General features: G+C 41.0%; 1 protein-coding gene across 1 annotated transcript in view; it reads right to left on the bottom strand.

Moving 5' to 3' along the window:
* Positions 1–5,058: 5,058 nt before the first annotated feature.
* The window catches only part of SLC35F4 (solute carrier family 35, member F4), a 362,691-nt gene continuing 350,107 nt past the window's right edge, over positions 5,059–17,642 (bottom strand). The window contains exons 6-8 of the mRNA XM_006864641.1: positions 15,430–15,622; positions 7,044–7,133; positions 5,059–5,300 (exon numbers count right to left, since the gene is read on the bottom strand). Of these exons, the coding sequence (XP_006864703.1) occupies positions 5,059–5,300; positions 7,044–7,133; positions 15,430–15,622 (525 nt within the window). The remainder of the gene's footprint in view (positions 5,301–7,043; positions 7,134–15,429; positions 15,623–17,642) is intronic.

The raw sequence follows: 17,642 nt of genomic DNA, 5'->3' as shown, positions 1-17,642 counted from the left end.
CAGGCACTTATGTGCATCTAAAGATTTCACTAAAAGAGTTAAAAGGGAGCCCACAGACTGGGGAATTTATTTTTTTTTACAATGACATATCAGACAATGGACTACTCTCTACAATTTATAGAAAACTACAACACCTGTGCAAGAAAAAGACAACCCAATTTAAAAATGGGCACAGGACGTGAACAGACACTTCACTAAGACATTCAAACAGTCAACAAACATATGAGGAAATGCTCACCATTGTTAGCCATTGTTGTTGTTGTTAAGTGCTGTTGAGTAGGTTCCGACCCATAGCGACCCTGTATAGGGTTTCCAAGGCCATTAGAGAGATGCAAATCAAAACAACAGTGAGATGCCATCTCACCCCAGCATTTATAATAAAGTTCAAAAAATCAGAAAACAAAAAACGCTGGTGAAGGTATGGATAGACTTTTGTTGCTATTGTTATGTGCCATCGAGTCGGTTCCAACCCATAGCGACCCTGTATAGGGTTTTCGAGGGTATAAATCTTTACGGGAGTAGAAAGCCTCATCTGGATAGACTAGAACCCTCCTATTTGTTGTTGTGGTTGTTAGGTGCCATCAAGTCGGTACCAACTCATAGCGACCATATGCACAACAGAACAAAACTGCCCAGTCCGCACAACAGAACAAAACACTGCCTGGTCCTAGGCCAACCTCACACTTGTTGCCACACTTGAACACATTGATGCTGCCACTTTGCCAATTTATCTCATTGGGGTCTTCCTCTTTGTCTCTGACCCTCCACCTTACCAAACATGATATCCTTCTTCTGCGACTGGCCCCTCCTGACAATGTGTGCAAAGTATGAGAGACGAAGCTTAGCCATCCTAGCCTCCAAGAAGCACTCTGACTGCACTTTTTCCAACACAGATCTGTTGGTTCTTTTGGCAGCCCATGGCACTTTCAATATTCTCCTCCAACACCATAACTCAACAGCATCAATTCTTCTACGGTCTTCCTTATTCACTGTCCAGCTTTCGCATGCATATGAGGTGATTGAAAATACCATGGCTTGGGTCAGGCGCACCTTAGTCCTCAAGCTGACATCTTTGCTCGTCCACACTTTAAAAAGATCTTGTGTAGCACATTTGCCTAATTTAATATGTCGTCTGATTTCTTGACTGCTGCTTCCATGAGTGTTGATAATTGATCCAAGAAGAATGAAGTCCTTGACAACTTCAATCTTTTCTCTGTTAATAAGAATGTTGTTTATTGGTCTAGTGGTGAGGATTTTTGTTTTCTTTACACTGACATGCAATTCACACCAAAGGCTGTGCTCTTTGATCTTCATCAGTAACTATTTTAAGTCTTCACTTTCAGCAAGCAAGGTTGTATCATCTGTATATCACAGGTTGTTAATGAGTCTTCCTCTGATCCTAATGCCACGTTTTCTTCATATAACCCAGCATCTTGAATTATTTGCTCAGCATACAGGTTGAATAAGTATGGTGAAAGAATACAACCCTGTAGCACACTTTTCTTAATTTTAAACCATTCGGTGTTACCTTGTTCTATTCAAACAACTGCCTCTTGGTCCATGTATAGAATCCTCATGAGCACAATTAAGTGTTCAGGAATACTCATGCTTTGCAATGTTGTCCATAGTTACTTAGATATTATCAAATATCTTAAGGCAATGAGTTGCTAGGCATAGGGGCTCAGAACCATAGGCTCAAGGACACCATAATCAAATGGCCTAACATAGTCCACAAAGACACGTTTAAAACCTACGTTAGTGAGTAATATCTGGGATCTTAAAAGCTCGTGAGCAGCCATTTAAGGTGCAGCTATTGGTCTCTCCAAGTGCAGAAGAAAGAAGAGTGATGAGAATTGAAAAGACTTGGAATCATTTAGTCCAACAGATGATGGAACGTGTGAACATCAATCTCCATGACTCTGAGAACAATGGGGCCTAGCTTCCACCACCAACAGCTCTGAAAAGGATCACATTAGAAGGTCCTGGATAGAGCGACAGAATATGTGGAACACAACTCCAAGTTATTTTGTTTTAAAGACCAGGATTACTGGTCATAAAGAGACTGGAGGAACCTGAGACTACGACCTTCAGGTCTGGACAGGAACTCACCTTTTTGGCCCTACTTTCACCTAAGCAGCAGGTAGGTATAGCAGGGACAACAATACTAGTAAGGTATGCTCACTATGAATGATAGACCAGTCAATCATTCAAAATCAAAAGAACAACATTTACCTAAGGACAAAGTTGAGAAGGGATGGGAAGGAGGGTGGAATGGAAATAGGAATGACAGGGAGGGAGTGGGATAACTGTTGTTACATGGAGGGGATTGCAATCGTTGAGATGAGACAAAGTGCATGATATGTTGAATGTAAAACTGATGATCTTATCTGTATACCTTCACTTATTGCACAATCAAATTTTTATTAAAAATTTGTATATTAGAAAAGTTATCCTGCAATGCACAAAAAAGATTAAAGAGAAGAAAAACTAAGAGTTCAAAACTAAAGAAACCACCTCATTAATCAAAACAAGAGATGATGAGAATCTGAAATACTAGGTAGTGCTGGAGAGGAGTGTGTAGACTCAAGAAGTATTAAGAAATTGAATCTAGAGGACTTACAGTTTAGATATGAAGGGCAAGGGAGGATGCAGCTGAAATTGATGCCTTGCTTGAGTATCTAGTGAGTGATTGTAACACCAGCCTAGACAAGGAATGTTGTTGCTGTTGTTAAATTCCGTCTAGTCATCTGACTCATTGTGACACTGTAGAGAGTTTCTGAAGAGCAGCTGGTGGGTTTGAACTGCCGACTTTGTGGATTGCAGTCCATGGTTGATCCTACAACACCATACCAGGAATCCCTAGACAAGGAATACGGGAGAGGAATACCTGAAGAGAAATGATAAAGTAAAATTTGAGGTGTACAATGAGGCACCAAAGTGAGCTTACAGAAGGCAGTTTGAGAGTCAGATCCAGAGTTTAGAGGACAAATCTGGCCAGGAGATACAGATTTTGAAGTCATCACCAGACAAATATGTGATGCCAGTGGGGTCCATGAGGTCCTCTAGGGTGAGAGTGCAGAGTGAGATGTCCTGACAGTGATGAGATCAGCCTAGAAACAGGAGCCCAGAAAAGCAGCCAGGGAGATAGAAGCAGAAGACTCTAACAGAATCCAAGGGGAGAGAGTGCTTTAGGGAAAGGAAGAGGTCAAGCCAAGATGACAGTGAGGTAAGGGTTGAAAAGTAGCAGTGTGACATTGGTGAGAGTACTTCCAGAGGCATCATGGGGGCAGAAGATGGACTGCAATGCGTCAAGGAGTAAACAGAACTTAAGGAAGAGTTCATAGAAATCTAGAAAATTCTTAGATGGAACTTGATGGTGCAGGGGTTTAAAGATGGCTAGTAACAGACCTTCTCTTTCTATTCACAGTACCATTTTCAAATGTTTGTCCAATATTAAAGATATTTGGAAACTGTCTTGTTTTGTACTCCTCTAAGCCTGTTGCTGATGCTTTTGAGTTATGGTGTTGGAGGAGAATATTGAAAGTGCCATTGGCTGCCAAAAGAACCAATTTTGGAAGAAGCGCAGCCAGAGTGCTCCTTAGAGGCCAAGATGGCCAAACTTTGTCTCTCATACTTCAGACATATTGTCAGGAGGGACCAGTCACTGGAGAAGGATATCATGTTTGGTAAGGTGGAGGGTCAGAGAAAGAGAGGAAGACTCCCAAAGAGATGGACTGGCCAAGTGGCAAGCATCGAAGGACTCAAGCGTGGCAATGGTAGTGAGGTTGGCTCAGCGTCAGGCAGTGTTGCCTTCTGCTGTGCATAAGGTCACTATGAGTCGGTACCGACTCAATGACACCTAAGAACAACAACAACAAGCCTGTTGAAAGCCCTGAGAGTGTAGTGGATTACAAGCTGGGCTGCTAACCGCAAGGTCAGTAGTTTGAATCTACCAGTCTCTCCGCGGGAGAAAGATGATGCTCTCTTAAAGATTTATAGCCTCAGAAACCCTATACAGGGTCGCTATGAGTTGGAACTGACTTGGCGGCACACAACCACCACCAACAACAACCTGTTGAGGGGTCCTGGTATGCAAGCACTGGGTTGCTAATTCCATGGTTGGTGGTTCAAACCCACCAGCTGCTCCTTGGAAACCCTATACAGGGTTACTATGAGTTGGAACTGACTCCATGGTACTTCACAAAGGCAACAAATCTTTTGAAAGTAGAGATGGGGTCTTCTATATTTTGTATCTTCATAGTTACTGTTGTTAAGTGTCATCTTGTTGGTTCTGACTCATCGCGACCCTGTATAGGGTTTCCAAGGAGCAGTTGGTGAGCTTGAACCACTGATCTTGCAGTTCAAACAGGTTCGCAGTCTGGAGCATTAACCCACAGCACCACACCAGGACTTATAGTTACTAGTTTAGATCTAATAGATCATGCTTGGCTGATACCTATTTAATGACTTTCCACTGCCATAATTTCAAGCTCTGGAGTCCTGGTGTGGCGCTGTGGGTTAATGTGCCAAACTGCAAAGCCATTTGAACTGCAAGGTCGGTAGTTCAAACTCACCAGCTGCTCCTCGGAAACTCTATACAGGGTCGCTATGGGTCAGAACTGACTCGACAGCACTTATCAACAACATAGGACTAAAGTAAATATAAATTGTTTACCTTTTTCATGTGTCTTCCATGCACCTTCCTCTGATTTGATGGAAAGATCTCAATTCCAGGAGCAAAAAGATGGCGACAAGTCCATGATTTAATAGAATCTCATGTTTTCATAAAATTTCATGACTTAGGGGGAATATCTCATCACATGAAAGAAATGAAATGGACAAAAGTGTTTTAATAAAAAAAATTATTATGAATTTATTATGGTTATTTACATCAGTTCCTCAATAAGCAAATAAATGTAAACTTTTATTGTTGGCATTATTTCACATATGATTTATCCAAATTTAGAATCAATACTGTCATTTGAGTGTACAGGTAGTGAGAAAATGTTATTATATTCACAGAATATACATACACGTGCATTCAATACGTGTCTCTCTTCAAACCAGTGGGATAGACACTGCCCCATTGGCTCTACTTCTGCTTCTAAGGTGTACACCGGAGTCAGTGATGTCATCCACGTGTTCCTCACTTTTCTTCTCCTTCAGGCTGTTGATGAATCTCAGAGTAATTTCATCCCACTCCTCAGGCAATAGCATCAGCAGAAACCCAATACAGATAATGGTGGTAGCAGCCAGACGGACGACATTGAATATCACTTCCTGTTTCAGGAGATCCACAGCTGTGAAAGACGAATCAAGTCAGTAACAGTCTACCACGGTTTCAAGGTTGCTCGGAAAGCAAATGTTCAAAATCTATGCTAGCTCTAGAGATTTCCAAAAGTCTTCCTTATTCTTTCCACTGGGTCTTTTTTCCACCTCATCATTTTTGTAGTTCCCTTTGCTTGGTTTTTCATTCCTGCTAAGTTATACTTACCCTTTAAGGTTCAGTTCAAATTCTATATGGGCTGATTCTTAATTACCTTTCAAGCCTTATTACTTAATACTTTTTTTGCACCCAATTCACCCTTCCCTGCTGGCAACCTATTCGTCAGCCATTTTTGTACCACTGGAAAAATTTCAAGTGAGACAAACTTGGTAAATTCTGGGTCTTTGCATGGAATGCCTTTCTTTCTTCATACCCCACTTTCTCCAACTAATCTCTCCCTTAGGTCTTTTTCTTCTGGCTTCTTGCAAGAGACCTCCTTTGAAGCCTCTCCTATATACTTTCAGAGTATTCAGTACATACCTCTATCAAAAAGGAGGTATGTAGCATAGTGGTTACGATTCGGGCTGCTAATCTCATGGTCAGCAGTTCGAAACTACCAGCTGTTCTGCGGGAGAAAGATGAGGCTTTCTGTTCCTGTAAAGATTTACAGCCTCAGGGACCCTGTACAGGGTCACTATGAGTCAGAGCCGACTCCACGGCACATAACAACAACAACAACCACCTCTATCAAACCTCTGTCTATTTCTACATTATAATCACTCAATTCCTTTCACCTCCCTCTCTAGACTACATGATCCCTGAGGGGAGGGATTGTGCCTTATTTAGGTGTTATCACTAGGGTTTGCACTGCTTCTGGTATACACTAAGTGTTCAGTAATTATTTATTGAATGAATGAATTTCCTCTGTAATGTTTCTCTCTCCCACATATCTTACTTCCCTAGGAGCCTGTCTCACACAATTTGGCATTTAATCATCAGTTCCTTTGTAGAGTTCTAAACTATTTCATCTACATTGGTCTTCATGTCCAAACCAATTGTAAACTTCTTAAAGGAATGACAGTGTCATTTTTTCCCTTTATCCTTGAAAGTCCTGATTACATGCTAAGTGCTTTATAAACATTTGCTGATTGTTCTGGGGGAAAGAAAGATGGCCCTTCAACACTTGAAATCATAGGAATTTAGAGTTTGAAGGACTGCACATTCATTCAGATAACTCACTTTCATTATTTGCTCCACTGACAGGTTTGACTAGAAAGATTACCCTGGGAAAATAACTTCTCCTCTTGTCCCTGAAGGGAGTCAAATTGCTTTTTTCCTTCTCTCTATTCCAGAGGGCCATCTGCTCTGCCTGCAGATGAAGCCTTTGCAGCTCCCCATGGATAGTGCGATGCGGAGCCAGCACCTTGTGCATTTCCTACACTTTCATTAGTGACGTTGACTTGAGTGTTCTTTGCTGGGGTGCCTTTTGTTTCCACAGGGCTTCCTCTAAAAATACCACAAAATTAGGTTGTCAGGGAGATTACATGAAACCCAAATAATACATTTGGTATTTAATTCTAAAAGCACAACCAAGTAAAAACAGTGTTTGTAGCTGTGAAATTTCAATCTGCTGCATAGTCATCCTGTTGTCTGCCACCTTCATGATCTTTAAAAACGTCTTCCTGGGTATGGAACATAATCCATGGCGTGCAACAAACATGAGCAGGAGGCTTACTGTGGTGGTCAGAATCTTCAGATGTTACTATGAATCCAGTACCTGCATTTCCAGGAATGCTGAGCACTGTCCCAATGGAGATTAGGATTGGGTATGTCAGCACCACACCAACATTCACCAGGATGTTGAAGGCTGCAAAATAAAGGAGGACTTAGAGAATGAAGGAAAATTGATATGTTGGGCTCTTTTCTTCTCAATTTAAAAGAATCAATGTATTTGCTGAACATGGATCCTAAAAATTACCTGCATCTTTGCTCAATGAATCTGCTAATTTGGGAGATCGGTGCATGAGAATCTGGCCTCAATTAATCATATTCTTTTTGCTTCCTCTGCCACCCTGGCTGCCTGATTTTTTTCCCCAAGGGGTGTTGGAAGCCAATGCAGAGGAAAAATAATCAATTCAGTACACTGTTTATTAGCATTAGAAAGGAAAATGGGGTAAATCCGAGGTGGAAGCTGGTGACTGATGGAAGTTTGGGCTTTATCTCTGTGTTACTTTGCTGTATTGTGACATATTCTGGAATAACTAAAGGACTTCTTCCTGTATTACTGCCCAAAAAAAAGTCTATTCAATGTTGATCTACCTCCTCTCTTGAGTTGAGCATCATAGAGACAAACAAAAGTCTAGTCAGGGTACTTCATTGAATATTGGTGACCTGTCCTGAACCCAATTTTGTGCACAGAAAACTCAGGAATCAAACTCAAGATGTATTCTGAGACCCTTCAATTAATACCTTGGGACTCTGTTAGTTAAATATAAAACTAGTTAAAATATTTAGCTATCTTCTTCAAAAGTTACCCATAGCACATATTTTCAAAAAACAAAATCACTATTTGAAGATATTTCAATCAATTGTAGTTGTTTTAGGGATTAAAGAGGTAAATGTTAACAAGTACAAAAAGTCCTGAGATCAGAAAGATTATCTGTGGAAAGGCCATATGTTACCCATATCTCTGTAGAACCAAAGGTGGTTCTACAATTCAATTAAGATAATATTTATTTGTCCATTGTCATCTATAATTCCTGTTCTAATTAAGTTCCCTAGCTTAGTTGTCTGTGGTCACTGCTCTTGTTAGTTAGAGAACATGGGTTTGGTTTTTATACAGCTTGGGATGATTTATAATTTTTCATAGAAATGGAGTGGTAGTAAAAGCAGAGGACCTCCCTACATTGATAACTGCACCATCGTCACAACAGAACTGCAATGTAGGAGTACAGGCATCAAGACTACCTCCTCATATTTGGGGAGTCAAATATGCCACATTCTAAAAAATCAAATAGTCATTCAAATACAGCATAGATTCTGCTGAACTCTTCAGCTCGCATTTTATTGATGGTGGTGGTGTGCTAGGGAATCAGGTCGGACTCACAGCAACCCTTTATAGGGTTTTGGAGGCTGTAAACCTTTATGGGAGCAGAAAGCCTCATCTTTCTCCCACAGAACAGCTGGTAGTTTTGAACTGATGACCTTAAGTTTAGCAGCCTGACTTGTAACCACTATGCTACCAGAGCTCCCTGTCATTTTATTAGATGAACTGAATATTTTAGAAGATTGGTCTTTAGTATTGGTACTTGGGTGAGTTATTCTTACTCAATAAGCAACAGGGTACTTCATTCGAGCATGTTGTCTGTTTTTCCTTAACTCTTTGGATGGAACACTTACACACTGTTTTTAAAACAACCTAGGGAAAGAATATTATTAAGTGTGTTATTTGGAGCTTGGGTCTTGCTAGAGTTTTAATGGGGTTTAAACATGTCAGATGAATGGATGAAGCCAGTCTGAATGTGGGCTAGGCACTCCCAGGGAGACAGATCAGCCTGAGAGAGGGTGTAGAGAAGGGAAATGTAAGCAAAGAAGACAGCAATAGTTATAGGTAGTTATAGGTCAGTTCAGTTACAGCCATAACTAGATGGCATCTGATTCCTATGAAGAAGTGAGGGAAAGAAAGCAAAAGAACAGGAGCAATGAAGATTGAAAACTGGGAACAGCAGCAGCATAACACGGACAAGAAAGAGGGTGTCTCCTCATTTGTTTCAGAGCAGCGTTGACATGGTGAGGATTCCAGTGCACTTGAGGTGACCCTGGTAGAGTGGCTGGAGTGCCTGGTGGACAGTGGCCACACCCATTGGAGCACAGAGATCATGCTGCTGGCTGGAGAACTACAGTGCCCAGCTGGCATGAGTGACACCCAGCTTGAACAGGTTTCCTGAGAACCACATGTTAGAGCTGTCAAGAAATCCGCCATGATGGATGGTTCTTCTGCAGCAAGATGAAGATCATGTGTGCACAACTGGAGCCAAGAGTCAGTAGAATTTGGTTATGATTGTTACTGGGGCCTCATCTGTTCCCAGTTAGATTGTACTTGTTGTAAGGTTGTTGTGGATGTCAAGTGTTGTCAACTTGGTCCGGACTCACGGCAGGCAACCCAACGTATGACCAAATGGTCCTGTGTCATCCTTACAATTTTTGTTATATTTGAGCCCATTCTTTCAGCCACTGGGTTAATCCATCACATTTGAGGGTCTTCCTCTTTTTTGATGACACAGACGTATGTACTTTACTAAGCATGATGTCTGTCTTCCCCTCTAAATAACATGTCCCAATAATGTGAGACAAAGTCTCACCATCCTGGCTTCTAAGGAACATTCTGGCTGTACTTCTTCCAAGACAGATTTGTTTATTCTTCAGCAGTCCATGATATACTCAAATATTCTTTGCCAACATTACAATTCAAAGGTATCTGCGTGCTTGAAGTGTCAATAGATGTAGGCCACTTCTGGAATAATAATGGCTGGTAATGCTACCACAAACCAATCACATCTGCCATCTCTAGTGAAAGCACACTAGAAGGAAGGAGGATTACTAAATTAGATGACATTTTGCCAAATGTAAATAGCATAACAATGCAGGTTCCTGGAGGAGCAGGACCTGAAGTATGAGTGGATTTTCTTGACTTATACTATCATCTGTTTTGTTTTATAAAGGCAACAGAATGGAAACAAGTTTCTAAAAGGCATCAATTATTCCATTTTCTTTATTCATTGTCCAGCTTTCACATGCATATGAAGTGACTGAAAATACCATGTCTTGGGTCAGATGCTCCTTAGTCCTAAAAGCAACATCTTTACTTTTTAACACCTTAAAAACTTTTTTTTTTTTTAACAGCAGATTTGCCAAATGCAATGCATCGTTTGGTTTCATGAGCATTGAAGCAAAATGAAATCTGGCTCTGTTTGGTCAGGAACGAACCTACACACTTTTCTTTGGAGATGTATTGGCTTTTTGAAACACTGTCATTGATTTCTACTCAGATCAGCAAAACTATAATCACACATTTTTTTATTTCCAAAAATAGAACTTAAGGGACCAAGAATTAACGTTCAGTTTTTCTTTTCGGTGTTTCCTGTCTTGTCCAAACCTCCCTGTAGGGATTTCAGTTGGGGTAGAAAAAGATGACCCAAGACTTATTTGGTAATGAAAATAAGGACATTTTTCTTATAGGAATTTCTGTGTTTCAAATGATATCACCTAAGTACAGAAGGTCAGCTGAGAATGGGCTGATACCCTACAGGTTGAGCATGTAGAGCAAGCTAAGGGGGCTGACCTTGGGTCATACGAGGAAAGAGGGGCAGAATGAACACAAATTGCTGCTGAGTAAAGAGCCAATGTACCATTGGGCTGCTGCTGTTTTTTGAGTACTTGGTGAGAGGAGAGCTGGCTTGTTATTTTTTAGGGTCCTCTCACACAAAGTGACAGCAGCAGAACAGCTTGAAAGTGGGAGCCCCACTTGTCCAGATGAAGCAGACAGCCTCAAAGTTATAGGGATCTGGGAGATGAGATATGAAAAAGACTCCACGGATTTCTTGTTGTTTTCCCCTCTGGCTTTTGGCTAAGCACAGCCTACGTAACTCAGGTCAACAAAGCCCATTTTAAGCTGCCATCCTCTTATTGCCTGGAAAAGGTTTCCTTTCTTGAATGCATGCGTCACACAGCCAGAGAGAGTTTTAAAATGGCAGATGTGAGCATGTCACTTAGTGGCATTATCAAGTGAATTTTATATCCAAACCCCTCACTTTGGCTTTCCAGAGACTTTATGACAACCAAACAACAACTGGGAACAGATAAAGTTCTAGAAACAATCATACCCAATTTTTACTGACTCTTGGCTCCAGCTGTGCACACGTGATCTCCAGCTTGCTGCAGAAGAGCCATCCATCATGGCAGATTTCTTGACAGCTCCTCAGTAAACCTGTTCAAGCTGGATGTCACTCATGCTAGCTGGGTACTGTAGTTCTCCAGCAAGCAGCATGATTTCTGCACTCCAATGGGTGTTGCCACTGCCCACCAGGCATTCCAGCTGCCCTATCAGGGCTACCTAAGTGCACCGGAATCCTCACCATGCCAAAGCTGCTGCTCCGAAACAAATAAGGAGATACCCTTTTTCTTGTCTATGTTATGCGGCTCTATAATCTTCATTGTTCCCGTTCTTGCTTTCTTTCTCTCCTTCACTTCTTCATAGGAATCTGATGAGATCGCCTTATGGCTGGGCTGAAAGACAAATAGCAGGCTACACTATGAACTGCCCTACACTCCCTATAACTATTGCTGTATTCTTTGCTTATGTTGACCTTCTTCCCCACATCCTCTCCCAGGCTGATCTGTCTACCTGGGAGGGCCCTAGCGCACATTCATATTGGCTTCACCTGACATGGTTGAATCATGAGGGAACTCTTGAATGTAATCTTTTCCTCCTTCCCTGAGCTTGGTGCTCTAGCCATTTAGAACTACTTGTGTGTTTGTTTTTGTTGTTTTAATTAAAGCAAAAAGTTTATTACAGCAAAAGAGCATACTGAAAAACAGGGAAATATAGAAACAAAAAGGTCATGAATAAAGTGCTCTGAGAAGCCACCAAGTTACAGCGATGAATAAAGAGAAAAATCGCAAATAAGGGGGTACAGTTGGGGTATTTCTGATTGGTTGGCATTTACAAAGTTGTAGGTGGTAAGGGAAGTTCTGGTGTGGCACTGTAGGATAAGTCAAGGACTGCTAACTGCAAGGTCAGTAATTCCAACCCACCAGCCACTCCTTGGAAACCCTATACAGGGTTGCTATGAATTGCAACAGATTCAATGGCTCTGGACAACAATGTGGTAAGGTATTGCTTGACAGCAGGGGTCGACTTCCTTTGTAAGGATGTGTCTAGGTGACTATAAGTTTTCTGGCCTAATTTAAAAATATAGAAACAAGATGCTATAAAGGGGAATTTAGGGGCATTTTCTGAGAATCATCCAACCAACAAAGTCACCTATTTTCTGCCATAGTAGATCATGTAGACACCTGTAGAAAAGTTTCAGTCATCAGAAAAGCTTAAATGGTTTCTGAGAAATGTTCAAGGGAGCAATAATAGAGTTCTATTTGTATAGAACTCTATTTTATACCAGGCGCTCTGGTAGCATAGTGGTTACGAATTGGGCTGCAAACTGCAAGGTCAGCAGTTCGAAACTACCAGCTGTTCCGTGGGAGAAAGGTGAGGCTTTCTGCTCCAGTAAAGATTTACAGCCTCAGAAATCCTGTACAGGGTCGCTATGAGTTGGAACTGACTCCACGGCACATAACAACAACAACATTTGTATTATGGAGTCGTGGTATGGCTCTATAGGATAATGCACTGGACCACAAGGTCAGTTTGAACTACAAGGTCAGGGTACAAATTTACCATCTGCTCCTCAGGAACCCTATACAGGGTCTCTATGAGTTGGAATAGGCTCCCTGGCACTTAACAACAACATCTGTATAATACTGACACTCTGTTAAAAGGAAGGAGCTAAAAAAGTCATTACAAGTGAAAACGTGAAGTATTCTTATACTCAAGGAGAGAAAAAGGATTTTGATACAGAAAAGCTCTAAGTATGCGTCACTTTGAGGATGAAGGTGTACCTGACCCAAGTCATGGAGTTTCAGTCTCACATTTGCATGTGAAAGTTGGACAATGAATAAGGAAGACTGAAAAAGAATCGAGGCTTTTGGCTTATGGTGTTGGTGAAAGTACCATGATCCGTCAAGAGAATGAACAAATCTGTCTTGGAAGAAGTGCAGCCAGAATGTTCCTTAGGAATGAGGATGGTGAGCCTTCATCTCACATACTTTGGACATGTTATCAGGAGGGACCAGTCCCTGGAGACGGACATCATACTTAGTAAAATAGGGGGTCAGTGAACCAAAAGGAAACCCCTCAGTAAGATGGACTGACGCAGTGGCTGTAACACTGGGCTCAAAAATACCAGTTGTGATCATGACATAGGACCAGGCCAGCGTTTTGTTGTACATATGATCACTATGTGTGGGAAACGACTCGATAGCATCTAACAATTTAACATTAATTTATTCTAATCATAAACACATGTTGCTGAAACTTAAGCACAGCTTGTTTATTTTAATACTTACGTGAGCAAGGTAAGGAAAACCACCTTTTCTCCACTGTTGAAATACTCATTTGTAGGTCAAAGGTGAAGTGAAATTTCTACAGACATGACAGTCTCTTAAGGCAAAATGGGGGTTTAACCTAGACCTTAGTCAGAAATTTCACTATGTCAAAAGCTGTAATTTCAAAATGCTCTTTCTTAATCTCCACTCTCCATCAAGGATTCCTTTCGGAATTTGAGTATTATAGGAGTAGATGTTGTTGTTAAGTGCTGTCAAGTCAATTCCAACCCATAACAACCCTGTATGGGGTTTCCAAGGAGCAACTGGTGAGCTTGAACCACCGACCTTGCAGTTCAAATGGCTTTGCTGTCTGGCGTATTAACCCACAGCGCCACACCAGGACTCCATAGGAGTAGATAGTTACTGGTTTATCTTGTTGTCACCTTGCTAAGCTAGGGATCTCATCTTCAGGGTAGATTGTTTTTCAGATTCATTTTCTGATGGTCTACAAAGGAGTAACTCTTCTTCTGCAAGACTAGATTGTGTAAGTTTATAGACAATTGATTATTGTTTATGAGCCTTTTGGGATATGGCTATAACAATACTGAATTAAAAGGAGCAGCCTGACAGATAGGAGCCTCTTAACTAAAGCATAAGACCAAATTTCTCTGGGTATGCGATCCCTTTAAAGTACCTAATTTGTTGTTTGGTATAGGAGTCACAGTTTGGGTGTAGAGTCTAAAAGTACAACTAATTAATAATACATTTTATAATTTTAAATATGATGCCAGAAATAAGTCAGACTAATCCAGTATGGTCTACTGAGAATAGCCAAGAATGAATTCTCTTTGGCTGTCAGTTACTAAAAATATTTAAGAAATAAAAGAAAGAGAAATTAGTTTCAGGAATGATTCACAATTAAGTAGTCTTATGGTGTTTTGTTTTTCTCCTCGACAAAACAAATTTTATTGTGGTCCTGTAGTCTGGGCTCTTCTCTCCCAGTCCTGCTCGAAATTGAGAGCTGGGGATGAGGGGCTCTTGTGCTGCTCCCCCCTCCCCACGCCCCAGTGACCTCTCCACATTCAGATTCAGGGATGGAGAGGAACTAGTGTAGGAACACCTTACATTTGCAACACACCCCAGGGAAGGCCCACCCTGCTTGGTAGTCACTGCTGCCAGTCCACCATTCCTGGTGCCTCACTTCTTGCATCCAGACTTTGTAGGTCTGGGTGTGATTTTGGGCTTTTTCAAAGGTCTTTTGTCTCTAACTAAATCTCACTGTCTCCTCTTCTTCTTTCAGCGTTTATATCTTAGTAACACATCTCTGTTTATGAAGTGCCAGCCTCTTGACTTGGGGCCTCCTCCAAGGTAAATATTATTAACAAATAAGTCCTAGTTAATAAAGGCTATTTTGAATGAAGTGGAGTTAAAATAAAAGACCTACTAAGAAATGCACCTTAACTCCTGGTGTGGTGCTGTGGGTTAATGTGCTGGACTGCAAAATCTGTTTGATTTGCAAGGTTGAAGCTCACCACAACTCCTTGGAAACCCTATACAAGGTCACTATGGGTCAAAACTGACTCAACGGCACTTAACAACAACAACTAATTAAAATAAAGTCATTTTGAACTACTTGGAGTTACTGAGTGCTTCATGCACTGTCTCTTGGTCTGCCACATGGGGGCAAACATAGAAGATGATAACATCAGACAATATGTTGTGTTGTATTAAATGGATACGTAATGAATGGATGGGTCTACAGACCAAAGGGGAACAGAGGAGCCTAGGTGCATCTTAACCAGTGAAGCACATCAGGGTCTGATCCAATCAAGCAATTGCCTGCAAGGAATTTTCTAAGCATTCAGTATCAATATCAACCTTAAGAAAGTTTGTGAAATAGTGGACAGAGGCACCCAAGGGAACAAACCTATTCTGATTATCAATCTATTCAAGGAAAAATGGAGTGACATAGGAAAAGGAAAGCAAAACTCTAGGTCACTTACCCAGCCACAGCCCCGCCATTCCACAGAGACAGCCCCATGGCAGAGCTGCAAATGAGGACCAATGTTCCACCTTGGTGAAATACAGGATGACCGGGGTGAAGGAGATGAAGATTAAATTGAAGAAACCCAAGGTAGAGACAAAATGAGCTGCCTCACCAAAGTTGGCACTTCCGAGAAACATCTTAAACAAAACCTGGAATGGGAAACAAACTCTTTCAACCACCTTCGTATTTACGGATGACCTTGCTGGGTCAGAATGGCGAGATCAATTGATCTACATTGTGAACTAACCAGCCGCAAGTTTCTCCTCCATTCCTTTTAAGCCTGCCATCTGTATAGCTCTAGGTGGGTTGTCAAGATGTACAATTAAAAGGCTTTATGGCTTTCATGTGAAGGAGGACACACCATAAAATGAAATCCTTATGGTGTTGAAAACAGCTGGGCTATTGTACATGGTGGTAAGTGCCACCATTGGGGATGAGTATAGGGTGAATGATAAATAAGAGTGCGGAGAAGCCATGAAAAATATTTGGGTATTGATAAGTCAGCAGTTCTTCCCTTGAAGCATGGAATTCATCCCACGTTTATTTGGGCAGCTACTGAAACTGAAAGCTAAATTGCACAAAGAGAGTCTGTCATTATATTGTTGAGACAGGCAGTATTACCTTGAATTTGTATGGACTTTTCTTCCTGAGTTTAAATATATATATTACCAAAATTGCATTTATTTACTGAACTAAAAACACTCCCTTCTGAATTATAAACCTGTGTGAAGAAGATGGCTATATTAAAATTACAGAACAGGCTCAAAGTAGAAGCCAAGTTTACAATCAGTAATCAATATTTCTTACCTTCTTAACTACTCTGCTTCTTACACTAATCCTCTAACAAACAAGGTAGAATGGATCCGATTTTTTCTGACTGGAACTGTGTAGCAGATGTGATTTTGTGCATTTTAGAAAATATACTACTCCCAGAATGAATACATTCTATAACAGAGTCTGAAAAATTCTCTGCATCACAGAGAAAGTCCAGGTATTTTAAATTCAGCTGAACTTATCATTTTTCCTCCTGAGAAACTTAATCAAGAGACCTTAAACACATGCTAGCCTCTGGTCACATCAGACATCTCAGTGGGGTCTCGGTTGGGGGCAAGATAGACACTAATGGCAACTGAGTGAACACTTGTCAAGCTTGTCACACAGAATCAATTGGCCAGGAAATGTCAGTATGGAAATACACTTCATGTCCTCTGAGCCATAGTGCTGGTGAATAATCAGATCAAGTATCCAGGAGGGATGCAAAGGGCAATTCCAGAGAGATTTTTTTTTCTCATTGAAATACCAAGAGATGTAAAACTGAAACAGTCCTTTATATACCTCCTGAGAGCTGGCTCTGAAAAGTAGAGCCTTGGGGAAAACCTTTGAGATCTGCTCTGTTAGTCCTGACTTCTGAAGGCAGGCGCAATGACTCTGAAGAGTATTTTCACTGATGACAGGAAAGGCTAGTGAAGAAAGAGCAATGAATACATAGCTCAGGCTCTGTGCATCCATCAGAAAGGAAAAGAAGTTCTTCATTTTGCTAAAAACAGACTCCTCTGCTTTGGGATAAATACACAGCCAACCATGAGCTCTCAGTGGGCAGCTTACTATTTCTAATATCTCAGGGCATTAAAATACAAGGATCATAGATAGTTAAAGAGATGTCAGGAAATATCTAAACCACCTCAGCCAGGAGAGGGTTTTCTCACACTTTTGCTTGATAATTGGGAGCAGAGAGGCTCAGAGGGGAATAGAGCATGAGATTTGGCTAGATGGAATTTAAACTGCAAGGTCAGCAGGTCAAGCTCACCAGTCACTCCTTGGAAACCCTATCCAGGATCACTGTTAGTCGGAATCGACTCGATGGCACTTAACAACAAGAAAAAGGAATTTCAATCTTGGCTCTATCACTTCCTAGCTATATGATCTTGGGCAACTTATTTAATCTTTCAGATCCTCAGTTTCCTCATCTAGAAAATGGAGATAAGTATCTGTGCATCATAAGCTTGAGTTCATACTGGTGAAATTTTCTGGCAAGTTCCCAGAATCTAGTAAGTGCTTAATAAATGGCATGGTATATGTATATGTATATGTATATGTATAGTTCTTTTCTTGGTATATGTATATGTATAGTTCTTTTCTTGGTATATGTATATGTATAGTTCTTTTCTT

Source organism: Chrysochloris asiatica, unplaced genomic scaffold (assembly GCF_000296735.1).
Source record: "Chrysochloris asiatica unplaced genomic scaffold, ChrAsi1.0 scaffold00067, whole genome shotgun sequence".
In the NCBI taxonomy this organism is placed as follows: Eukaryota; Metazoa; Chordata; class Mammalia; order Afrosoricida; family Chrysochloridae; genus Chrysochloris; species Chrysochloris asiatica.
The sequence above is the reverse complement of the archived record's forward strand: the minus strand, read 5'-3'. Positions and strand labels throughout refer to the sequence as shown.